Below are 25,899 nucleotides of genomic sequence, written 5' to 3'. Positions count from 1 at the left end.
GACATGTGAAAAATCTCGCAGGACAAAAAGCCTCAGGCATATTTGCCCAAAGTGCCAGATGATTGCTGCAGAGTAAGTCCTTGTGTGGAAGCCATTAACATGCAGAACCTGGAAGCATCTGGTTCAAGGACACAGCTATTTCAGTCAGATAACAGTGTCCTGTATTGCTTATCCAAATTGTTATAGAAGTTCCCTCAATCTCCAAGTAACTGTCCTAAAGCTTAAACCGTATCTACATTTCTGTAGGTAAGCAGTTACAGTAATAGCACTCATTACCAAGACTCCGATCTTACCTCCAGTTTAACTACTGATACACCATGTTTGAAGGCACACCAGTCAAACAATTCAGAAGGTATTATTTGACCAGTTGCAGGATAATTCTCTACTATCCCAACACTCTATTATTCAACTAAGATGTCTATATCTTCTAGTCTGAAACCTGTTCATGGTGATCCTTCTCTACCTTCCCCTCCATTTCAAAACCCCATGCAACAAGCCAAACACTGACAAACACTGTCATCTCAAGGATTTTAATAGCACTGGCCAATTGAGAATAATAAAAACACGTAGAAACAAAGTAACAGTAAAGGCAAAAATATCAAGAGAACATTGGAAGTATTCATTCCTGCTAATCAAATGAGGTAGGAAGCTGATTTATGGGGCTGAATTTATTTTTAATAATTTCTTCACAGCAGAGAATAATTTTTTGCAGATTCATTAAAAAGACTGCTTTCAGATGGAGTATGTCATGAAGGAAAAAGATAACTATCAGGTAACATTAAAGCCAATATCTGTTTTCTACTTGGGCTGACATTAAATTAAGGTAATTCTCCTTAAATGCAATGTTCAAACAAGGAGAATGCTCCTCTGCTGAAGACAGGTTGTGTCACTGTAACTTAGGGAATACTTGCCCCAGGAATCTGATTAAATAAAAAAATATGTGGTTGCACATGGAATGTAGGCAAGACAACCAAAGAATGAAAACTGAAGATGTGCCAGTGGATCAGTCTGTAACTGCTGTCCACTGGCACTAATTACATGACTGATGTCTGCAGAACTGCATGGTCTCCCAAAAGATGCAGTTTAGACTGCACCAGTGTCAGTGGGTCCCAACCAGGACTGGGGCATTATTTCTGAAGTCAGTTCTACCTTAGGGCTGGACCTAAACCCTACCAATTTACTTAGAAATGATCTTTTGACTTCAATGCCAGTTAGAGCACGCATTTAACCAGGCAAAGAATCACCCCAAAAGAAAAAAAACTGGTGAGACCAATGTTCCAGTCCATAGATCACAGTTTATATAGACTGATTACAGTCTATAACTGGACTAAGGTAAAATGGTATTCTTTTTTTTTTTCTTTCATATAATTTGAAATATTTAAAGTGCTGTTTAGGAACATTTCTGGAAGCAGAAACCTGCAGTTTGAAGTTTGAAGGTAACTTTTCACTTAAAAGATGATTCATTATTAAAAACAGGTGTGTACCATCTTCAGTAACCAAAAAAAATTGCTATAAAAATAGAGATTTGAAAATAGACTGAATTCACATGTACCAGGTACAATTTCTAGTGTAAAACTGGTTTAGTTTATGAAAAATATATTTCCTTAAAAAAGGCATAGGCTTACAGTATTATCATTAGGAAGATCAAAAAAGTTCCTTCAGTATATCTATTATACATTATACTCTAGGCTTTTTGACAGGTGGATCCTGCAGGCTGAATTTAGGAATTTCACATGAAGAAGCAAAAGGAATTCTTTTGGCTGACACCTTCTTCCCAATTGTTTCAATCTGAAAAAGAAAACACATTTAACAAGTCAATGTAGCAAGCTAGCAATCATGTCAACCTATGAGGAATCTACAAAGAACACATTTTATGAGCATTAGAATAAAACAAGCCACAGAGCACAGTGTGCCCAAGGACAGTTTCTGTGACTGGAGTTGCAAAGAGTTTGTTAAAAACCAAAAACAACTAACCAGCTTTTACAGGTGCCTGCTTTACCTACTTAAAGCTGCATCTTGACAATCTGAACATTAATCTATCTCACCTTCCACAGGACAACAAATACAAATACCATAAAATGTTTCAGAGTATTCATAAAATGGGGCTTCAGACTCCTTTTCCTAAAAATTTATAGTAAGTTAGCCCAGAAAAAGCTTTTTCCCTCCATAATGCAGTAGGCTGTTTTTGAAGCAACACAACTCTGAAAGGCTAAAGGCAGCCAACACAACAAGTGAAAGCCTGTTACACAGCCAACACACTCAAGCCAGGTATGGCAAAATTCAAAGAGCAAGGCAAATTCCTCTAATTTCTAGGTCAGACTAATGTGAATCACTAAGGACAGAGCTTATAGAAGACAAAACACCACCTAGGTAAGACAGTTCAGACACTCAGTAAATAAGCAGAACTGTAGCTTTCCCTTTAAGTAATGCAGGTCAAATGCAAATCTCCAAAAGACAAAATACTTCAACTATTCTATTTTAACAAAATTTTGATGAATATATTCTAGGCAGACATCTGAGTTAATGCTGAAGAGCATTGTTTAAACAGTCAAGAGGTACACTGGTATGTACCAATGTATATGGTACATACGTATGGTATATATGTACCACATTTGCCTTTAACAGCTTCAACTGCCTGGATAAATGGATTTATATAAGCTTATTCACAAACTGTGCACATACTTGTAGCTTAAACATGGAAAAGAATATCCAGAGAGAAATCCTACAGCCATTGTAAGAATAAGCACAGTACTCAGGAGTACAGGGAATGTAAGGTGACTGAAACATGCAGCTGATCTGGCCTGCAGCTTTTGTTCTTATGCTGTCTGACTGAGATGCTTCCATCAGATTATTCTGGGATTTGGTGATTTCAGTATTAGTCAAATTCCATCTATGGAATGGAAGCTGAAAGTACTTCAAGCCCTTCAATCAAGGCTTACTCTGCTTTCCCTGCTTGAGACCTAAGCAGGCTTTTTTTCTCAAATCAGGAATTACTCTGCCTAGAATCAGAGCTTTCCATTCATATTTCCTGAATGAAGCTTTAACTGTGGAAACAGGTTATAATTGAAATGGTAGGTGTGTCTAAAGTTATTTAAATGCTAGTTTGAGAAAAAAATTTAAAACTACTCAAATTCATAGGTTTGGATTGTATACAATGGAATTGCTATTAGCACCAGGCTGTCTAATGCAACAGCTTTTAATAAGGGAAGTTTAAAGATGAGGGCCCTAAAAACTTAAATTTTGGGATTCTCTGTTTAAGACAAAATCCTTTTTATTATTTTATGCAGAAAATATAGGTCAATTGTTAAATGCATTTGCAATGATATTGTGGATGAAAAATCTGGATAACTAATTGCATTCTGGATGGGAAACTCACAAATTAGTTAAAAATTCAACTAGAATTTCATAGAAGAAACACAAAAGTACAGTCACTGATCTATAAAGTCTAAGCCATAGAAGACTTCAGAAGACAAATTCCTAAGAGAAATATCACACAGATTAGAATTTGATCTAGAATTTGCTATTAGCTTAGCAAAACACTTAGCTAAAAAGTTAAGCTTCTGGGTCCTCCCTCTGGTATAAACAAACACTATTGTTTGGATCTTCTGGCTGATCTTAATCAAACACAAAGAACTAAAAGGACTAATCAGTCATCTCCTCCAGTCCCTCATGTAATTCTTGAGCCTTTCACTGACTATCTTCAGATACATCTTTACATTCACTGCTTTCACCTCCAATATCAGCCAGCTTTGTTTTACAGACCTCAGGGAGAAGAGTCCAAAACTTCCCTTAATAGTTTGTTCAAGTGAAGATCTCACTGGCTGATAAACATTTATTACCTGCTTTGTATCTTGTTCAGTGTTCAAGTCTCATGTCTCCAGTAAACCTGCTTATGCCTTTTGTGAGGAGCAAAAATGGTACTTACAGCTTACATTTACTTCTGCAGGAAGTGTGTGTGAGGAGCAAAAATGGTACTTACAGCTTACATTTACTTCTGCAGGAAGTGTGTTTTGCTATCCTGTTACTGTCAATTTCAAAAGCTCTTTTTTTTTTTTGTGATATTAAAATAAGATTCTAAGTAGGGGCTATGGCATAGACTGTAACATACAAATTCAGCCCTTCTGCAAAGGCTGAAGATCTGGAAGAAACAGTGCAGGGGCTGGTTTTGGAGCCAAATATCATGCCAGAATAAATTTAGGCACGAGATTTAGCAGTTTTTCACATTTATCTCCTAACTGTCCATTATTTCCCTGCTGCAAAGAAGGGCAGAGCAGCATTCAGATGTTAGATTTATGGTTGCACCTCATGATCTCAGATGTCTTTTCCAACCTGAACGATTCTAAGGCAGGCTTATAACTGTGGAAAGTTGATGGCATAGCCTCAACTTTAAAAGCACATCAGTCTGTGCAAGTAGTAACATAGTAGAGGAAGACAGTACTAATGAACACTTAAGAACAAACAGGTTTACATTTACATCCTCACCTCTAGAGCTTTTTTCCCTTTGCTACTCAAGTCACTGAAGAAGGAGAGCAATAGGGAAGAGAGCAGAAAGCAACATAAGAAATATCACCCAGATGATTACCTGGAAGCCAATGACTTGTAGCTCGTTGTGAAGATCATCCAGAACTCTCCTACCATCAAAGATAAATGCAGGCTTGAGCATTTTCTTATGAATACGTTCATAATCCAACTCCTGTAAAGAGCAATTAAAGCAGATTTAATAAATAAGTAGCATAACACTCTCTTTTTTCCTTTAGTTTAAATTAAAGATAGCATTTACCTTAAACATGTCCCATTCAGTGCAAATCACAAGGGCATGAGCTCCATCACAGGCTTCATAGGGATCTTTACTGATAGTGACCAAGCGAGACACTGTAACAGAAGGAAAATAGTTTAATTCTGCAGGTCTTTAGCATCAGTCTGGCACATTTCTGGCAAATGAGTCTCCTTCCTTGTCCCACACAAACAAGTGGTTTCAAGTCACTCACCTAGAGGTATTTTCTACCAAGATACTAAGTATTTTGATTTTACTTATTTAAATGAAAGCAGGTCATACCTGGCATCTGAGCAGTCAGAGCACTTAAATGTTTGAAGTCAAGCATTCAATTTTGATGTAAAGAGTCAAGCAAATCTCTAGAATTTGAAGGTACTATGGAGTGCTCAAATGTCAACTCTTACAAAGGTCATGGTCTGTACAACAGTAGCACATCAGTTTCTATTTTACACTCAGTTCACACTAAAGAGACACACGTGGCTCCCCAGGGGCTGCCTGAGCAGCTGCCTAGAAGAATGCCTCCCCTTTCCCTCTAAATTCAAGGGCATGTCTAATAATGAACACTCTTCATTCTTCATCACAGCTCAAGTTGCTCCATTCTCTTCACCTCTAAAAGCCTCAACTATTTTCCCCATCTATCAGCTCCATTCCCCCTCTCCAAAAAGAGAGATCTAAAACAACCAAGGTCCCAAATACCCCTTACGTCTGTAATAGGTGATTATTTTAAAGGCTTCTTGAGTGTAAGGGAACAAAGTAATTTGGAAGTGATATGAGGGAAGGGAGAATGCTCAGTAAAACATTCTGGAATCACATCTTTATTTCTATTTTAGACATGTGAGCAAGAACTAAGATAAAACTTGGGGGACAAAGGAACTGTCAAAACTAGTCTGTCCTGGACATTCTTCTTTCTCTTCAGTTTAATTATTCAGAGATAAAATTCTAGGCATCTATTCAAATGAGTGTTTACTGGAAGAAAATTATACAGTAGTTGAAAATTAGCATTTATCTACAAAAGCTACAGGGAAAGGAAGAAGAATGAGAGTAATCCTCTGAGCTATACAATCATTTAGTAAGTGTAACCAACAGCACAATGATGTCATGCTGAAAATGAATTTATAATAATATTTATACAGACCTGTGTATATTGAGAATAGGGTGGGAAGAGGGGAATAAACTTTATATGAGAATTCTTACCTTGGTTATCTTCTGAGACACCCAGATGTGAGAGATCAAAGATGATTTGTTCCTTAGGTACTTTAGGGTCATAGATATGCAGCTTTGCTCCTTCATCCATTAAATACTTGCTAATGTAGATACTGGATGACTCTCTAGGGAAGAGAATGAATCAGTTAAAGAACCAGCTGGTGTGTTCCAAGTAATGAAATTCTCAACTATCATGATATGCGATGCCAGAGTTTTTATATAATTTTTACATTAAATATCTTAGAGGCAGCCATGCCAGCAGGAAACCTGTAATCTTGATGGACACCAAGGAGAATAAATGAAAAGGTTTGCATCTCTTTTGCTGAACTGTCCAAGAAAGATGAGTCTGATGACTCCTGGTGACCAAAATTATAAAGGCCTAGAGTTTACAAGCTTCCCCCACAAAATGCAGTTGAAGAGTTGCATCAAGTTTGACCTTTAGAGGAGAACAGAATTAACCACTTCAGGAAATCAAGCCAAAACTTTATTTTACAAAGCAACTTAGAAGCAGCTGCAAAAGTGTTTGCATTCTTTTCTGTAGAGAATGGAAAGAGTCTGTCAAAATCTATCATCTTTGCTTGTGCAAGTTAATAAGGACTAGAATTATCTGCAACTTCAGCATGATTCAGGTCTGCTGTAGAGGTCAAGAATCAGTTCTCACCCATTTAAGGAAGACTAATCCTTGTTACAAACCAATGCAGTCACAAGAAATAAAGGGTCCCATATCCAGTCATTAATTCAGTTCAGTGGTGGGCATTAGCTGGGGGGCAGGTGACAGCTGTAGGGAGTCCATGCTGGTGACCTGAGCTTACCTTGTGTCCCCAGTATCCTTTTTGAAAGCAAACCCTAAAATAGCAATCTTCTTGTCAGTGACAGTATTAAACAAGCTGTCAATAATGCGGGAAGCAAATCTTCTTCTCTGATAATCATTCATGTCTATTACCTGAAATTACACAAGCCATGATGGTACAGAGAGGTGCCATTTTAAACTATAAACAGATTCTATTAACAATCAAGCTGAACCACCCACACATAAATTTAATAGAGGTTTAAAAGAGAAGGCTAAGCATTTTTACTCAGTATCATTAGCAGCCCAAAGATAAATTTAGTTAATGTATTAAATTCTGAGATAAATCCTATTTAATGAGCGAATACTAATGTACATATATACATTCCTAACATTAAATGAGAGAACAACAGCAACCATGTTTATTTTGAAAAACAGCAAGATCTACTGAGTTCTTTCAGAACTGTAATAGCAGACCCTGAGGAAAAGATTGAGTTCTGAATTCAAAGTGGACTGACACTAGCTGCAAAAGAAAGACAGAGACACATGCTTGTACTTCACATCTGCTACTGCTGCTAGACAGCTTCACAATCCATTTGGTCCAATCCATTTAATCCACCCCAAAAAAGCTGAAGCACCCACAAGTATCAAATGTCAATGTTAGGCCAAGGGCCCTGAAATGTAAAGGTGATCAGCACTAAGGTATCTGCTCCTTGAAGCTGAAACAAAGTGTGTGTGGACAATGCTTTAAATTTCAGTGCCTGAAAGCTGAGTGCTGAAGAAACACCACCCTTTGAAAAAAATTGGTGAAGAACTTGTACCTGCTGCCAGTAGCGAGCTACCTCAGGTAAATTCAGTGCCTCACAGAGGTACACTAAATTCAAGACATCCTTCTGAAAACAGCTACCTCCAAACCCTGAAAGAGAAAACAGTTATTTTACAAGTGACTAAGGTACCCATCCTAGCCAATCTGTGGAAACAAGTAGTTTTTGGCAATCACTGACATAGTCAGCATTGTAATTTTTCCCAGTATTTCACTGCTAGCAAATGAAAAATTTTAATCTCTTAAAATCCAACTCCTGGACCTACTTAGTCAGCCACAGAAGGCTTAATTATGCTTCAGGTTCCACTGAAATCAGTGGAAGTTTTAACACAGAAACCTGACCTGTATGAGAAAAAGCAACTACAGGCTATTATTAAAAGTAGGTAGACAAGCTCCTGGGCCTGTTCTCCCCCCACCTCAAGACTTGGACTAATATTCTTCAAAAGAGTGTGTTAGGATTAGGTTCCTTCCTCTTGCATCTCCATATGGATATCTAATCACTGCCAAGAATGAAAGATCACCACAGCTGACCAAGGAAGATCTGAGACAGAGAGATCCTTGAAACCAGAACTTTGTTCAGCAAGCAGAGTCCCAGAAACAACACACTGTAGAAGGAGTTATAACAACCTAGTAGCAATTTTTGGTAATGCATCTATTTCTCACTCTTGTATAGACTCTAAGATAGGTTATATATAATAAGGTTATTTTAAAGTCACACTTTCTAGCATGAAACCATACAGAGAGGCTTTAGTCTTGTTCTGAATGTGAAAGTTTGATGCACCAATCACCACTTGATCACATTTTACTCTCTCATAAATCTAATCCAGAAATGACTGTCTATGGCATTTAGTGCCATGGCCCAGTTGACAAGGTGGTGATTGGTCAAAGGTTGGACTCAATCTTGGAGGCCTTTTCCAACTTTTGATCCTATGAATTCATCCTACAAATTAGAAGCTGTCATCACACATTCTGAGCTAGAGGTATTCTCTTCCCCCTCAGGCCACTGGCAGCAACTCCCAAACAAAACTGCAGCAGCTGCAATTGGAAAGACATCTTAGAGAGCACTGTTGGGGCAGTGATGCTTCAGAAAAATTAAGTCACAGCTTTTCTTTCCAGTGTCACAGGCAGGGTAAACCACACACTCTGAACTCTCCAGTTTCAGGCTGCTGGGTCTGGAGCAACCAGAGTTCTACATATTTTACCAGAAAATTTATTTATACCAGTATTCTACAGTAATATTTTCATACATTAAGCACTTCTAATGCTGTAGAAAATTTTACAGAATCAGAGTACTTATTTCAAAACACTACTATTATACTATATATATATACACACACATATATAATAATATATTATATTGCACTGTTAAGCAGAAGCCCAGTGGGGAAAAAGAAAAGAAGATTTTTTTCACTTACCAACACTGGCTTTGAGAAATTTATTTCCAATTCTTTGGTCTGTTCCAATAGCTCTTGCTACTTCTTCAACATCTGCTCCTGTAGCTTCACACAGAGCACTGATTGAGTTAATGCTGCTGATTCTTTGGGCAAGGAAAGCGTTAGCTGCCTGCAAATAAAAAGTATAGTAAAGAACTTCATTTTTCCAGAAACCAAGATGTCCACAGACCAAAGGGAGTTGCTACTGGAAGGATTACTTTAGTATCTATGCAACTCCACTGACATACAAAAGGGTAACCTAATGAGTTTAATATATAGATGCCAGTTAACAGGATTTAAGCAGAACAAGATAATGCTTAACTTGCAGAGTTTGAACCATTTTATGATGGTAATCAGTTGCTGCAGCACTGGAGGCTTGCTCTTACTAATAACTAAGAGCAATAAAAGTGGGAAAATACTTCACAGAAAGCCAGAATCATCCATTAACTAGGTCAGCTGACCAGAAAAGATCAATATCCTTTGACATATGCATTGGGTCCTCCCAACCTCACCCGTCTTTCCTAGCTGCATCACTCAGTGTCACCAAAATTCTGCTTCTGAGCTTTGTCTCACACCCCTTGCTCATTGCAGACCACAGCAGGGAGCAACACTAACCAGTTTAGAAAGTTCTGATGACCATGTATTGGTTGTGATGATCTTTTCTTTGGGCACCCAGTGCTCATAAACAGCACACAGAGCACGGACAGCTTTCTGTCCTTCTGGAGAGTCATCCCCACCGATGAGCACTCGGTCCGGGTTCTTCAGGTCCTTGATGGCCGTTCCTTCGGCAAGGAACTCTGGGTTAGACAGCACCTACACCCACAGCAGAAAAACAACAAGTAAAAGCCAAAAGCAACAGCCAGGCTTTAAATACACAACTCAAAGATTATGTTTACCTGCAAATCCAAGTTAGGCTTAGTATTAGCATCAAATATTCGTCGAATGCTCTCCGCAGCACGTACTGGAACTGTGCTTTTCTCAGTGACAATTTTATAGCCATTTGAATTCTGTACAATTCTTCTAGCACAAGCTTCAATGTATTTCAGATCAGCTGCTCGGCCTTTTCCCATTCCATAGGTCTTTGTTGGTGTATTAACCTAATTACAAATACGTGAAAAGGGAAGAAATGCTACAGGTCAGGACCTCTTGCGTTAAGAGGCAAGGTGAAATTGCTAAGACCGATGGACATTCTCCTTCTCAGAGGAAGGAAAATGCTTCTACCTCACAATTATTGTGGTTACCACATCAGATGAAGAGGTATTAGCTGTCTCAATTACACATTTTGTTTCCCACAGAAAGCTCACTGGTCTCTGTTTAAATAGGATTCAAACAACACCAATTCATAGCAGTTCTGCAGGCTTTGGTGAAACAATCCTTATTCTGGAAACACCAGTAATTTCTACATGATTTTGTCCAGCCACTTTTTGTTACCTATAAAACACTAGGAGTGCAAAGACTCATGTAAGAATCTTGCAACCAGTGAGACAACTACAGCTTAAACTCTGCAATGAAACCTAAGGTTAGGACTGATGAAAATTAATATACTGATGTACACAGAAAAGGCAACATGAGGGAAAACACGTAGTTTAGATTAAGACAGAGGGTCCTTTTCATTACCATTGGAAAGAAGAAATGGCAACATGTAAAACACAACAGCTTGTTTTGAACCAAGGACAGGTGGCAATATATGGGCTGTATTAGTGGCTGTCATCCAACCACACAGCATTCATTTGAGACTTACTGCATGAAGGAAAATACTGTCAGAAAGGGAGCTCCAAACTACAGTGCCCTAACAAAGAGGAGATCTCAAGAAAAAACAACTTTAACAAAAAACTTAACTGTGGCCTACCAAGGCAAACAGTAATCAGTTCTTTTGGATTCTGCATTAGTAACAACCTCTAGATTACAAAAGGTTAATCTTGGACTAAATCCTCTTTCTAGTGGTGTGAATAGCTTTGAAACATTAAAGCCATCCCTGCTTCCATTAATACACTATTTTGAAAAGATCCTAGAAATAGATCATCTTTGTAAGCAAATAACCAGCATACAATTTTGCATATCTGTCTAGGAATATTATCATTGTTATCAAGATCCCACAGGTTTCACCAGTACACTACAATGACAGAGCTGCACTACATTCTGCTCTGACTCCATACACCTAATCAAATTAGACATCAACATTACCATTTTGACTTAGAACCTGTTCATTTTTTAAAAGTGCTACTGGCTATAAGAAAAACAAATAAAAAGCTTACTTAACACTTTTCCAGCACTACACAGAAAGACAAGGAGAAATCTGTGACACAATGACACGACATTGCTAACTGAATCTATATGACAAAACACAGGCAACTTCCTAAAAGAAAAGCAACATAATGATTTGATAAGAAAGGAAAAAAAAAAAAAAAAGATGAACACAACCACCTTCTCCTAAACTTACAGAAATAAATACAAGATCAGCTTCTCTAATGGCATCATCAATACTGGTGGAAAAGAAGAGGTTTTTTCCTCGACAGGATTCTACTACTTCTTGTAACCCTGGCTGAAAAAGAAGCAGAAAAAAAACCAGTTAAGATTAATGCAGTTAGAAGAACAGCAGACTCTATGACCAAACAGAATATAATTTCAGACACAGAAAGATTTTCCTTTTTTCCCCCCTGTCAGTGCAGCATGTTTTCAGCCTGGCAGACATAAAGCTTCTGAAAATTATTTACACAGTAAAAAAAGTTAAACACTTTCTTATTCAAAAGACTTACAATGCTGCCCTGAAACTTTCAGCCACACTGAATCGCTTATTTGCACAGCCAAATTTTAGCTTTCTGTTATTCCCATGCTCAGTTCTACTACCACGAGAAGCAATTTAAGAAATACCTGTAGTGATGTTAAGTAGATTCAAGAAGTCTTACAATATTCCCTAGCCTTTAAACAAAAGAGGTGGTCCCAATTGTCCTTTTCCCTCTCCTGTCCATGATCCCCTCAATATCAGATCTAAAACTGCTTCAGCACAAGATAACACCCCACAAAGTCTTCCACCAAGTAAGCAAGCCCAGATCCAGTGAAAGATAGGCAGCAGAGACACACAGGAAATCAAGACCATTCCATTTAGCAACCACCCCTCTTTGGGCCAGATTAAACTTATCCTGGCACCACTCCTACAGTGTGGGTGAATCACAACAGTCATAATATGATGAAATTCTTTCCAGAGGCACATACAGCCCTGTAACACTTTCCCCTCTCTTAACACCTCCACTCAGACAAGAGAGGCTGGAGGTCACATATAAATGAGCAATCCTCTGTATAGATTTTTAAGAATGGTCTTAAAAAAATTTAACCAAGATATTTTGTTTGAATAGTCAGTCATGCACTTTCACGTGGCAATCATATCTCCAACTCGAGACACTTATCATGACATTACCTACTTAAGTAAACGCCAGAAAAGCCAAGGTTCACTGGATGGAGAGAAGAAAGCAAGCAGAAAAGCCTTCTTATGCAAGACATTTTCACTGCCTCATTTTATATCAAATACCACTTAGAAGAAAACAAAGGTCAGAAGAGGCAAAATAACATCCTACAATCCATTGAATATTCCAACTACCGTTCTTACAATTGGATGTAAATAGAAAGGCAGTCCACTAGACAATTTCTGACACTGAAAAAATCCAACCCAAAAAAACCCCACAAAAACCTCACTGTGCAATGACTCAATTTTACAACTGTCTGAACTAACTCTTGGCAGTTTTTGTACATTCTTTGTAAGCAAAGGACACCATTCCAGGAAACAGATGTTACAAGTTTGGGGTGGGGTTTTTTTAAAAAAAAACCTGCCAAGGCAAATCTAAGTGTTAAGAGAAAACAAAACACTTGCTTTCAAAAACTATATTCATGCCTCACCTACTAATCTAAACATAACACAGTTTCCTTTGAATTTATAGGACAAAGAAGGTCTATTCATCTTGACTTAGTCACAGTATAGCTCTGGTTTTTAGAGGGAAGAAGACTTCTTACAGCAAAAGAGCAACTGTTAGTACCAGTAAGTTCCCTTGTCTTTGGGAGACGAGTGAAGATAAATTTTCACTGCTGTTAAAGAACTCAAATCTATAAAAACTGTATTTCATGAAAGAATAAAGGAAAGGAAAAGAGGCCTATTCTTTTATGATGAAAAAGAGTGGAAAAAACCAAATGCTAAGAGACACAAAATAGAAAAAAGCTTTACATGTCTTCAAATTAAAGTAATTCTGTAATGAAGGAGTGACAGTGTGGTACATTTATTTGTCCTAGTCTTCTTAGGCCTGATTGAAGATTCATGGTACAACTGAATCAGAAACATGACTGTCCCAATCTTTCCACATAGTTAAAGTTGGGCAGCACAGATTGGATTTTGGCAGTATTTAGAATGCAAATAAAGCTTACAGCTCAGTATTAACACATTTATGCTGTGCTACAACCCAGCAGAGAGTATCTGTAATTGAGCAAGAGGACTGTGTTATGACCAAATCAGGTCCCAAAAGAAAGTCATCATGCTTTAGCACAATTCACTATATATATATATATATATATAATTATTTTTTCCTTATTAGGCCCTTCATATAACCATTAATACATATCTGCATCAGCTGCATTAAGTTATTTCAGAAACCTGGTTTAATGAGCAGTAGGGACAAGCAGGTGTTCCAGAATACTCTTTTTGAAGGACATCACTGACATGCAAAGCTTGACAAGCTTCAGAAATAGCCTATAGGATATGCCATGTAGTAATAAGCAAGCAAAGGCAACACTAGCTGGAATAAGAGACAACAGTGATGTTTACCTCGTAGATTGGGAGTGTGTCTGAATTCCAGGCATTGATTCTGGCCTCATTGACATCCACAACAGTAACTTTGATACTGGGGCACATTTGTGCAATAACACTACAGGTTGGCCCACCAACATAACCAGCACCAATGCAGCAAATCTTCTTAATCTCAAACATGATTGCTCTAGGAAGAGGAGAGGGAAACAGAAAATCCGGAGTTAAAAATTAAAATACGGGCCAACAATTCAAGGAAAACAAAGAGCATCAGTGATTTCAGATTTTATTATGCTGCGGCCCACGGGAGCGTTTTCTTACGCCTAATCTCTTGAAATGAACTGCTGCTCCTTCCTCCAAGCCGCGAAGGTTTTGGAGCCTGCCCCTCTCAGGAGCGCCAGCACACACAGACCACCAAAGAAGCGTTTCTGCGGTCGCTTTGAGTCAGGACACCCCGATCACCACCCTGGGGCCCAGGAACTGCTGATGCCGCGGCAGTCCCGGGTTCGAGCAGCGCCCGCCGCTGCAGACAGCGCTCGGCGGGCCCAGGCTGCGGCTCCGGCCGCGCCCTGCCCCTGGAGCCCCTCGGCCGGCAAAGGGAGGCCGCAGCTCCCGCCACCTCCCCGGAGAAGGGCGCGGGCCGAGCCGGCCGCGCTCCCCCTGGGCCGGGCCGACGCCGCGGACTCCATCCCCGGCCCCGCGGCGGGAAGGGCCCCCGGGGCGGCCGCGGAGGGACTCGCGGCCGGGACCGCAGCACGGACACTTACCGCGGGCAGGCAGGCGCGGTCCGGCCCCGGCGCCACGGATCGAGCGGGAGCGCTGCGGCGGGGATGCTCGGAGAGGATGCGCGCCGAGCTCAACGCGACGCTCTGCTGCGAAGGGAGCGGCAGCGGCGGCCGCTATTTAAAGGGCTGCGGCGAGCCCGGGGCGGCTGCTTCATGGCGAGAACGCCGAGCGGAGCCGTCCCGCCTCCTCCTTCCCCCGGGGGCGGAGAACGGCGCCGGCCCGCCCGCCCGCGCTCCCCGCCCGCCCGCGCTCCCCGCCCGCCGCGGGGCCGGCGAATGGCCGCGGGACAGCGCGGGCAGGCCCGGCCCGGCTGAGGGGCCGCAGGGCCCCCGGGCACGGCTGGGAGCTGCGGGGCTGGGGCTCTGAACTGCTCCTGTCTTCTGCCTCAGGGTGTTTTTGTAAGAGAACTTAATTGTGGTGGTTGAATAATTTTTTGTCCTTCAGCTATGGTTACTGAGAAGTAAAGAAGGCGGTGTTCATTCTAGTGTACCGTAGCACCGCCTCAACAAAGTGAAGGGAAACGTGGATAGGTTACAGTAAAGTTCAGTGTTTAAAGTTTAAACTTTTAAAGTCCATTGGTGACTTGCCCAGAAAAAGGGAATAAAACGCGTTTGCACTCTTGTGACCTGGGCACTCCCAGGGACCTCTTGCCTAACAGTATTAAAGGTCTGAGATACTGTTCTTGCCTTTAAACATGGTATGGTGTTAATATACTACATGTGACTTTGGGAGCAGAAAGATTGTGAGAAACCTGATATCTTTTCTTCTCCAGTGCATTTAAGCTCACACTGCCTCTCCTAGAAGCTGGGTGTGGGATTTTGCTCCATCTGCATTTTGACTTAGACTTTAAGCAGATTACAATTTCAATGTTAAGTGTTGCCAGTCTAGGTGGATAATACGTGCGTGTTCTTATCAAAGTGACTGAAGAATTGCCTTGTTCTTACGTGGCATTTTCATCCATAGCTCTTAAAATATATTTTAAAAAGTTGAATTATTATTTCTGTTTTATCCCATTACTACTTTGGAGGATCTGGTCCTTCCCTAGAGGAATCTCTACCTATTTGAGTACATACTGTAATCCCAGGTCCTTTAGAAATGCCTGTAAAATATGTGTGTTTCTACTGAAAGAGCCTACTGAGGTTTGCAGTCAGTGCAGGATCCTGGCACATTCAGCATGGTTAGTCAATGAACCGCCTGGCAAAGGCACAGAGTTCACTGTGTTTATTCTGAAGTAAAAACAAGTCATACCTTTTCCCATTGCTTACTGGCACAGATGTCTCAGTTTTAAACACATCTAGGTTTTGGGTTTTTCTTTTTGTGTTGTTGTTGTTGTTGTTGTTTTTGTTTTTTCCCCAGAGAAACCTAAGCAAAGCAAATAGAAACTCAGTGAGTGACTCAGAAATCAGTCTCACCTAGACCATCCTCTTAGAACCTCCATCTATCTCCTTAGGTCTCAGAATAGCCATGAATGCATACATTTGAACTGCAAGAATGTTATCTGGTCCCTCTGTACCAGCCACAGCCAAAACCACCTCAGGTCCTTTGAGTGGCCTGCTGAGGGCTTTGGTAAGTGTGCTTTGTGCATGCCTGGCACACAAGGAGTGGATTTCCTAGAAACACGCAGGGTACAAGGCCAGGTGTGTGTGAGAAGGACATCCCTCTGCCTGCTGGTGTATGTGTGGGTAGTTAGTAGCTCGCTAGAGTCAGCTAATACCTCCCAATTACTGAGTTTGCTAAGAAGGAGGGCAAGAGCTTCAGAGCCTTCCTTGGCTGGGGGGGTTCAGGCATACTTACCTAAGGAGAGGGCTGTGTCCTGAGGTTTATAAAGAAACACATGGATCTAACACTCCACCTGCATCTATGCTACTTGCCAAGGAGCTTCAAAAGGGATATTTTTTTTGTATCTGGTAATCATGGCCCTTTCCATGGAGGAGAAAGGTCTGGGTTGTTGTCTCTTATTTGAGAGCTGTTTCCAATGTCTGAAGAGCAGGCAATGGACCCCAGTCCCTTTTCTCGAAGTAAAGGACCTTCACTAATAGACAGTCACACCCCTGCCTGATCCTGCATTTCCTCTTGCAAACAGCACAAATTAACCTGAAAGGCTGGACTGCATGATCTTGGAGGGCTTTCCCAGGCTAAATGATTCTGTGAAAGGATGAAGAGGGCTGCTTTTGTTTCCCTATGGCCTGCATTCTGGTGGTAAGGGCACTGCGGGCAGATTAAAAAATGCACGGCTCAAAGGCATTGCAAATAAATGGTGTGAAGTTTGGGTCTCCCCTCTTCTTATAGAAAAAAATGTGAGTTATTGGATGGGATCTTCTTGGTTTTTCCATTGAGGCAGAGCCATCATTTACCAGGATGTAGAATTCTTTGCAACAGCATGCAAGGCAAGAAAGGTTATGTAAGGCTGCTGCAAAGCAGATGAGGCTGGTTCACTGCTGGCCATTTTTTAAAATAAAAGTTGTGAATTCTGCTCTGTTTTTTTGAAGGCTCAGTGTAGACTGTGAATACTTTTGCAGTGCATGATAAGTAAACTAAGTAACAGGCGGAAAGGGATTTCAGGTGTATTTTTTTCTTTAGCATTGGCAATTAACTAGGTCAGGTGAATCCCTCTTCCAGCATACTGGCGAGTGGGTTTGAGGCCTTTCCAGAAACCACTGAGGGAAGAGTGATCTGAATTCCAAAGGTGGGTGGAGGGGCCACTTTTCACCTCCCATGTACAAGCTGTTCCATTATGCAAGGGAAAAATAATGATTTCTGAAGGATTTGGGGGATGAGGGGAAGGAGAGGGAAGACAAAGAGCCAGCGAGTTCATGACTGCATAATCTCCTGGCTGGCATCCTGATGCTGGAGGTGGGAGGAAAAGCCAGCAAAGAACCATTGATAATAAAGACTTGAAACCTGTCTGGTTATTGTTTAATGTCAGACTGATTGCCAACCAGATTTAGCTGATCATTAACTAAGGGCAGGTGAGTTTGTGTAATCTGTTTCTGACATTAACATCTGACACAGATTCAACAGCCACCATTGTCTGTCAAGCCTTTCTTTAACTTTTGACAAAGCACGACTGGGAGGCAACCACACCTGTAACTGGTAAATCCGAGGTGCTCGGCAACAGTCCCAGGCTGAGGCACAAAAGTGCCCTGAAGACCAGTTGGATCAGTATTGAATCCATGCCTTCTATTTTATAATGTGAAGAGGAAGGAGGGAGATGCAGCTAAAGAGATTAATCAGGACATATGGGACTGGACATGCGTGTTGAAAAGGCTCCAACAGCTGCACAAAGCAGCCATACACCGTTTTTGAACACAGGCACACGAGAATCTGAGCACTGCATGTGCTCAGAGCCAACATTGTCTTGCTACAAGAGATATTTTGTGCCTGTGCCTACTTACACTCTCTCCTCATCTCCACCTCTCTGGTTCACCAGAACTATGACATTGCTGAAAAACCTGACAATTTGCCTAAACATCTTATGATTAATCTAATACAGTATTTTCTTTGTTGGTGACAACCAGCCCCTCAAACTGCAATTACTGCCAAAATGTGTTGCAAAGTGCAGTGAACTTCTGGTCAGGTTCAACATGCCTGTTTGCATATGGCTTGGAACATCTGGACAACAACCTCAACAGGTCTCATGTACAATATTGCCGTGTAAATAAAACCCCAAAGCCATGCAGAATTAAAACTTTGGAAAGCTGGAGGAAGGGCACTCTGAGAACTCTAATGAAAATATCTTGTCAAACCCCATTCTTTAAGTAACTGCACAACATTTGTCTCCCAGTACATAACCTTCCTCTAATTACATTATTTAAAGCTCTCAATATACAATTATTCACACTTCCTTCCAGGCATGATTACGTTCGGTGGCCTCTCTGTTGTTTTCTAAGTGCCTCTTTTTTTTCATTCTCTTCTGATGTTTTTCTGGAAACCATACACTTCATGCCAGACATCAAAGCTGCTCCTGCAGAAGCAGTGCTGTGGGCAGCAGCTTTGCTTTTCTGAACATGGGGTACCACCAGGAGAGCCATTTCAGGCTAACAGCCATCTCACCAGAACAGTCAGGAAACATTAAATGCTGAAACTAATGCAACATAGGAGCAGCTGGAGAAGGCACTGCTTTTCATCACTGCCCCACTGGAGAGAAATAGTCCTGCAGCATCCCTTCTTTAAAGGGTTTTACTCAGCTGAGCTGTCCCATTGCCATAACAGTTGTTTGCATAAAATAAGGTGAAGATTTGATCTACCCTCACAGTATAGTGAAAAGCTAATTTGGCTTAATCTCTTCCCCTTACATAGTGAAGCCCAACACAATACAAGAGGGGGGAGTGCCAGAGGCAAGACGCATTTGTAATTCAAATTGCAAGCTAATATTTGATGAAGGGAAGAATGATTATTTGGATTTTCTATTTCAAACAAGACTGCATGAAATCACTAAGAGAGTTGAAGAAACCCAATTTTTATTCATCATGACAAGAAAGCAGATTTTGACACATTACCTGCAGTGTTTGGTGTAGCCAGTCCTGTGGAGGCTTCTTTGGGTTGTTTTCTTGCTAATCATTTTCATTTCATCATTTATCATTTCAAGTTCTGCCCTAAACTGAACACCTTTTTCAAAATTTGCTTTTTATATTGAACCAATGCCTGTGACATTCTGAATGTTGTACAGTGGTGGGGTTTCTCACTGGTCTGCTAAAGGAAACATATTTTCTCATCTCCAGATTTTAAGGACAGTTTTTGCAGCAGAACAAATTAATTTTAAACCAGTTATAAGTCTGAAAACTACATAGTCACAAAAATTATTCCTCTGTTTCATCATTTATAGCTTGGAAGAGTAACAACAAAACCTATAAATGCAAAGGACTGTTTTCTTAAACCTTGTTACATGTGCTCTTTGATTATAAATTACTGCTTTTTTTTTCAGTAAGTATTTTAAAGTAACACTTTCCAAAAAGGCAAGAAGAGTGAAACCTGTATATAGGGTGAATTAATACATATTGCCAAATATTGAAGCACATTTGTTTCAGACACCCCCTCTGGCCAGTGCTCTGACCTGCAGATGTTAAAAAGGTAGTGTGGAAGCCAGATTCTTCTAGCTATTATATTTAACTAAAAAGTGTCTGCTATGGGAGTTGGCAATTTTGATACAAGTCTTCAGTTACTTTTCTTATATGAAAAATAAAATCTTCAGCTGATGTTGCCTGGAAGTTGGTAAGAGTTGTGTTGTTTTACAAGTGAGGATGTGGTTCAGCATGGAATATTCTGCTTCTTCCCCCACACCAAGGTGCAGATCTCTGCAGTGAATAGCACTGTAGGCCACTGGCTGGTACTGGAGAAATAAAGAAAAGGAGAAAAGGATGCAAGTAGTCAATTTTTGCAAGGAATTCACCTAATGGGGTATTTTGCTGCAATGATTTGGTGTATTTTCCCCAAACATCCTAAATAGGGTAATTTTTTTTCAGGCTGTGGGGCAGAGTAATTTCAAATTACTGGTGATCTTGAACAGCTAGGCCTTGTACAGACCTATTCAACAATGTAAATTTAGATTTGTGGCAATTTTCTTTCGGCATCACTTTTCCATATAGGCATCTGCATCCTTGGCAAACGTTTTAGCAAGTTTACTTAAAAGTTTAGCTTTAGTTTCAGGGGTTATTTATAATATCATATTTGAGTAAAAGGGTAAATTTTGATGAGCAGACATTATTGATATTTGTGTAAGATCTTGTACTGTTTAGATTGACTCAAATGCCTAAAACATTTGTTACTTGTTGTTGTTGTTGTTATTATATTATTCTGATTTTGTTTCTGATTCTCTGGTATTTATTGCCACTATCTCTGGATAGCTATACATTATTTTAAACCCTAATGCTCCCCTGGTTCTCCTTTTCTTCCTCAGATTAGCACAGGAATCTTTAACGAGGGATCTGAGTTGCTGTTGAGGCAGTTCTCAGAATTTTGTGCTCTGCTTCCAGAGAAGAGTGCTGCACTTCATGGGAACAGTGAGGAAGCAGCAGGTCTCTACTGCTCCTACGCACTGCCTTGGAGCCATTGCAGCACCTTCCTTCCTCAAAGCAGCTCTGGGTCCAACACTGCCAAGATCTAGAGCTGGAAAACAGATTGCAATCCCAAAGTAGTAGGATTTGATCTAAAACAAAGTAACGCAATCAGCATATTTGTCATTACTTTTCTTCCTGTATTATTTCTAACTTCCTAGGTTGCATAACTACTTCAAAGAGCAAAAGGCAGAGGTATCCATGTTAGTCATCAAAGTATCTTAAACCTTGGAAACTGCTTTTTATTTGTTCTGACTTGCTTGAGATACATACAGTAGACAAGCGTCCATTAGAAAGGTTAAAATTTATGTTTTAGAAGTTACACAGGTGACACACTACTTTTACGGACTCTTATTTTTAGATGATTTCAAATTACCTTAGAAATTGATAGGTTGGTACATCCCTATATCTTATATAAAAACTGAAAGACAAAGACAAAAGTTTACTAATGATTGCTATTTATTTTGTTAAGTCAATAAAAAGTGCATAGTACAAGCCCTTTATCCCAATCCAAGTACTCAGTAAAAGTTACTAGGAAACTGCAAATGGCACAGACGATTTTTTGTTTGGCATAATTCAGATATTTTAAACCACCGATTTACATTAAGTGTATGACATCTTCACTCTTCCTTTTTCAATCATTAATATTACAAGGCTAAGTGATCTGCAGACAGTGCATGAATACATATGATTTCTCATTTCAGAGTATAGTAATTGTGTTAAGCAGACTCTAAAAATACTATTGTTTTAACAAAGTTAAGGTATAATTGTAAATTTCCCTCCATATTTTCCAAGCTGCTTCAACTTGCACCTCTGACTAACCAAGCTTAAAACCATCATTACAGAACTGATCATACCCTGGAGCTTTGCATACCACTAATCTCTTCCCAAAATTTACCATAAACATCTGTAACCATGATACAATTATTTAATCACAAATTACACCACTAAAGGCCAGATTTCTGCCACCCTTACTAAAGCTGCTACTAGTACATTATCTCAGAGTAGTTCCACAAACTTGAGTGCAACTACATGATGAGTAAGGCACTATTTAACACAAATAAGAGTGGCAAAATACAGTCTTATGGTTACTTACTTTTATTTTAATTAAGAGTGCTGATCTGAATTTTATATCTTGGAGAGAGTATCTGAATTTAAAAGCCATACATTTTGATGTGGGATAGTGGCCTAGCTCTTTAGTAAAACATTTTACAATAAAATATTTCCAATGTTCTTTTTCTTTTACATAGAAAATTTAAAATAGCAATTTACATGAGGAAAGCATACATGTATAAAATCACTGGGACAATTAGAGGAATTTCAAGGAAAGACATTTCATTTAAAGGTAAACCACAACATTCCTCTGAACAAAAAGTTCATTTGCCAAGACTCTTAGAGATGGGTGCATGTCGTAAGTTTTATAAATACATAAACAGACATTTAAGTGAGACTGATCCTCAGAAGTGAGGAGCATCTCCTGTAAATCTCACCAACTCCCAACAGGATAAGGAGTAGTGCTCTGAATAGAAGCCTGTTTCAGTTGGCTTTTTAATCAACCAGAAGCTTGTTTTATGCCTCCAATAGTGAAGAATTCTGGCCAAAAATTCTTGGAGAAAAAAGGTCAGTGTGGGAGATTATATAGGTTTCCTTGTGGGTTCAACAAAATGATGCTGTATTATTTATTCTGAACAGCATCCCAAACAAATGTACACGGAAGGCAAAAAGTAAGCACTGGCAGAGTGCTTGTCCCAGTGACATCTTTACACAGTGTTTGTGGCCTGTACATTATTAGACACAATGGGACAAATTCTCTCAGCTTCTTTCCTGCAGTTTCATTGCTTTACATGGCACTGCACTGATGTCACTGAGATCATCTGGCCCAATCTTCTTCTTTTTTCTTTCTTTTTTTTTTTTTAAACATGCTCCTGTGCTTGGGAGCACAGTATTCCATAGAAATTCAAAGGTCAATTACATCAAATTACAGAAGCCCTTCTTCAGGTCTACACTGTACCTTTACAAGGAGGCTTAGCTGGCTCACCCTTTACCCTGAAGAGCAAAACCCTGCATCTGTCAACCATGGGATCTGATGTGAGATTTTTGTTAGAGCCTGTTAATACAAACCTTTTTGAAATTTAACAGTTAGTTCCTTCAGCTCCATAACTAAAGTTTTCATGAAATAAAGGTTTGTAGAGTAAGGCTTAGAATTCCCATATGTCTGTTCTACTGACCTTTAAGGAAAGAAGTTTTATGTTGGTAACATAAAAATGTTCTTTACATTATTCTGATCACTTTTTCAAATTGAACAAGAAAAATATACAGTGTTGCTTTTCTGTACATCATTAAAATGTTCTTAAATTAATGTACATAAAAAAAGTCATTCCCATTTGCCATGATGGGAGATGTGCACAGGTGTGTGCACAGCCACACATACACACACTTAAACATACCACACATACACACATTTATTAGAGGGAAGAGACATGCCGTATGTAGTCACCTGCAAGTTTGTTATTCTACAATTACAACTAGTAGATAAAGATGAAATGTTAAGAATTGCTGATAACACACAGGTGAAAAAACCTGAATAATCCAGTACATGTTGTATACCAAAAGTTGGTAACCATGATAACTTCTTGGTATGATTTCATCCTGTCCAATATCTATTACATCATGGCTAAAAACTTGTTAAGGTACCAATTATGAAAAGACTATGCCAGGACAGAAAATTCTACCAAGTTCTTCTTACTAAATTTCTCTTTTGATAAAGTCTGTAAGTAAACACGCCTGGGCTTAGAGTATGTTTTTTCACAACATCTTGAATAAGACATAAAATTTATTAATGAAAATGGCTGAATTAACTTTTTTGGGGGTATAATCTTTTGTGTAAAGTTCCCAATATATAGATCAAAACTTTGACAGTGGCAATTGTCATGTTCATTTACATGTGCCCACACACAGTATAATTCTAGTGGACAATCCATGCTTTTGCCAGCAACCCTGAAAACTGTGTTAGTGGTCCAAAGACCAGAATAAAAGCTGCTCTGAAACCAGGGCAAATATAAAACAATTTCTATTTTTCAGCACATAACTAAGTACTTCCAACTATAATATAACTCTCAAAAGCATACTGGAGAAGAAATATAAATTAATCTGGTGAAAGGTCAGTAACCTTCCATTCTTATAGGTGAACTGGAATTTTCTTTTTCTTTCAATGCATATCAGAAATCACATCAAAGAAATTAGGATCACTGTAACAGAAAGAGATTAAGTGGAATGTCCACAGTAACAACCAAAAAACCCCTGCAATGCCTTACCATTATTCAAATTACAATCTTATAGGAATTGTAATAATATACAAAGCAAAAATTAACTTTAAATTGAAGTCGCTAAAAGCAGTTCATGAAGATTACTGCTGAGTGATAACTCTGCTCTATATAAATGAGAAAAGAAAACCATATTGAGTGGGGGTTAGGAGTAATCTGGTCACTTCGTTCATTTGGTCGTGCAAGGTTTTAGCTGCTGAACTTTTCCAATACTGAATGCTCTAGTCCACTGGTGGTGCTGGTGGTTCTTGTCCCTTGGGAGAAGAAAGGAGGAAAGGGAAAAAAAAAAAGGCAGGTACAGAATTAGACACAGTGTTTCACAGAGGACAATACAGCAGGAGAAGAACTCAGAAGCGTTACATTGTATTTTCTTTCATGGTTTTACAATATCTCTTAATATAATTAGAGAAGATGAGATCATAAAACTATACTTTTTCCCTGTATTAACTGAGATTTTTCCATGATTCCACATCTCGGACAAAGATCACCCTTATCCAAGTATCATGCTGTAATTTTGTTCACTGACTTCTCTTAAAGCTGTGCTTGACCCCTTTCACCTAAGAAGGCAGGAGGCAGTTTCATCGAGGCACAGACAGTGTCCAGAGGACACTGCACCTGCTCCATCCCACACTTAGCCTTCACGATTCCTTTCACTTTGGTCTAACTCGTTTTAATTTTTAATGGGGTTCCAGGAAAATAAAGTGAAAAAAATGGGAAAAAAATTACTTTGAGACAGTGTGTATTAAACCAAAATAGATTTAAGCTATCACAGAATCTCCCTGCTTGAAGATGCACTTACATTGTGTTGGCTGGTTGGCTTTCCGACTGTATTTGATCCTCTTAGGTTACTAGGTCTCAGTAAGAACAAAACAAGTGCAATCACCACCCAGGCCATCATTATCATGGCAAAGCTGATGCCATTGTCACTGGAGGAGTTTGGTCCTGGCACTACAGACAAGGAAAAGTGAAGTTATAACCGAGTAACATCAGAGTTCTTTTCCCCAAGTGAAACCAAAAATGCAATCTCAGGAAAAAATCCCTGAAATATTTTTTAATAGAGTGTTCTGATTAGTACCTCATTTTGGCTTTGAGACAGTAATACTGTATTTTATCACATTTCTTACCCATCTGAAAAGAGAATAATCTATTTCATAATATTTCACTGGTACTCTTAGAATTATCATGAATATTTTTTAATTCATATTAGCTCCTAGTAACTGGAGATGTTACACACGCTCTTCACATTTAAGAAATTAAATTTGATGCAGAATATATTCATGTAGGAAAAGCCCCATATGTATGTTGGTCTTTGTTTTTTTTTGCCTCAAACAAATAAAACATTAAGACTAAACTGATGAAAGGTTAGGCTCCATTGTTAGGCCCCACACAGAGAACATGCTAATTTTCAGCAAGAAAGGAGCAAATTAATGGTAATCAATTTCTTGAATCTACTCTTAAGTTATTTACTGAGATTTCGTGTGATGATGTTTCAGTGTCAATATGCCAGATCTCCATGACTGATCATCCAGGTCATGTGGTATTTCTGCTAGTAATGTATCTGGCAGGAGGTGAAAAAATGCTGCCGAGATACATTCCAAAGTGAAGCCCAGGAACACAATATAAAAATTTTACACCAAATTTCTATTCAGAATACCTGAAACATCAACACATGGAAATAAATTTAAGTAAATACCTTCAGGCTGGAAATGGCTGGTTGATCTGTTTAGATCAAGAACCTCTTGCAAATACCTGCACATTTTAAAACAACTTTTCTCCTCTAAAACATAACTTCAAGTAATCAAATAGTAACTAATCTTGTCAGCTGAAGTGTAAACCCATGTATAGATAATTACCTATGGTACTCACATTAATCAATTTATTATAGTATCTGAAGGCCTAACATCTTCATTAATGATCTAGATGATCAACCG

General features: G+C 39.3%; 2 protein-coding genes across 4 annotated transcripts in view; both read right to left on the bottom strand.

Moving 5' to 3' along the window:
* Positions 1-514: 514 nt before the first annotated feature.
* Positions 515-14,732, bottom strand: UGDH (UDP-glucose 6-dehydrogenase). Its single transcript, XM_059844971.1, has 12 exons — positions 14,574-14,732; positions 13,828-13,996; positions 11,461-11,562; positions 9,917-10,117; positions 9,636-9,833; positions 9,003-9,150; positions 7,586-7,680; positions 6,790-6,920; positions 5,969-6,102; positions 4,781-4,872; positions 4,583-4,693; positions 515-1,788 (listed from the first exon to the last, which is right to left on the bottom strand). The coding sequence occupies exons 2-12, from the start codon at positions 13,987-13,989 to the stop codon at positions 1,678-1,680; spliced, it is 1,485 nt and encodes a 494-aa protein (XP_059700954.1). The 5' UTR covers positions 13,990-13,996; positions 14,574-14,732; the 3' UTR covers positions 515-1,677.
* Positions 14,733-21,086: 6,354 nt separating this feature from the next.
* The window catches only part of SMIM14 (small integral membrane protein 14), a 38,156-nt gene continuing 33,343 nt past the window's right edge, over positions 21,087-25,899 (bottom strand). For all 3 annotated transcript variants that reach the window (XM_059844968.1, XM_059844969.1, XM_059844970.1), the window contains exons 4-5: positions 24,768-24,916; positions 21,087-24,222 (exon numbers count right to left, since the gene is read on the bottom strand). In XM_059844968.1, coding sequence (XP_059700951.1) covers positions 24,190-24,222; positions 24,768-24,916 — 182 coding nt within the window. In that variant the 3' untranslated portion in view covers positions 21,087-24,189. The remainder of the gene's footprint in view (positions 24,223-24,767; positions 24,917-25,899) is intronic.

The sequence above is a fragment of the Haemorhous mexicanus genome, chromosome 4 (assembly GCF_027477595.1).
Source record: "Haemorhous mexicanus isolate bHaeMex1 chromosome 4, bHaeMex1.pri, whole genome shotgun sequence".
Classification (NCBI taxonomy): domain Eukaryota; kingdom Metazoa; phylum Chordata; class Aves; order Passeriformes; family Fringillidae; genus Haemorhous; species Haemorhous mexicanus.
This window is presented reverse-complemented; position numbering and strand designations above follow the sequence as displayed.

Coding starts and splice junctions, on each gene's coding strand:
- UGDH (XM_059844971.1), bottom strand. CDS start 13,989: ATGTTTGAGATTAAGAAGATTTGCTGCATTGGTGCTGGTTATGTTGGT. Junction 9,151..9,635: donor CATCAGAACTTTCTAAACTG/GTTAGTGTTGCT, acceptor TTTTATTTGCAG/GCAGCTAACGCTTTCCTTGC. Junction 4,873..5,968: donor TGTCTCAGAAGATAACCAAG/GTAAGAATTCTC, acceptor CTTCTGTTACAG/TGTCTCGCTTGGTCACTATC.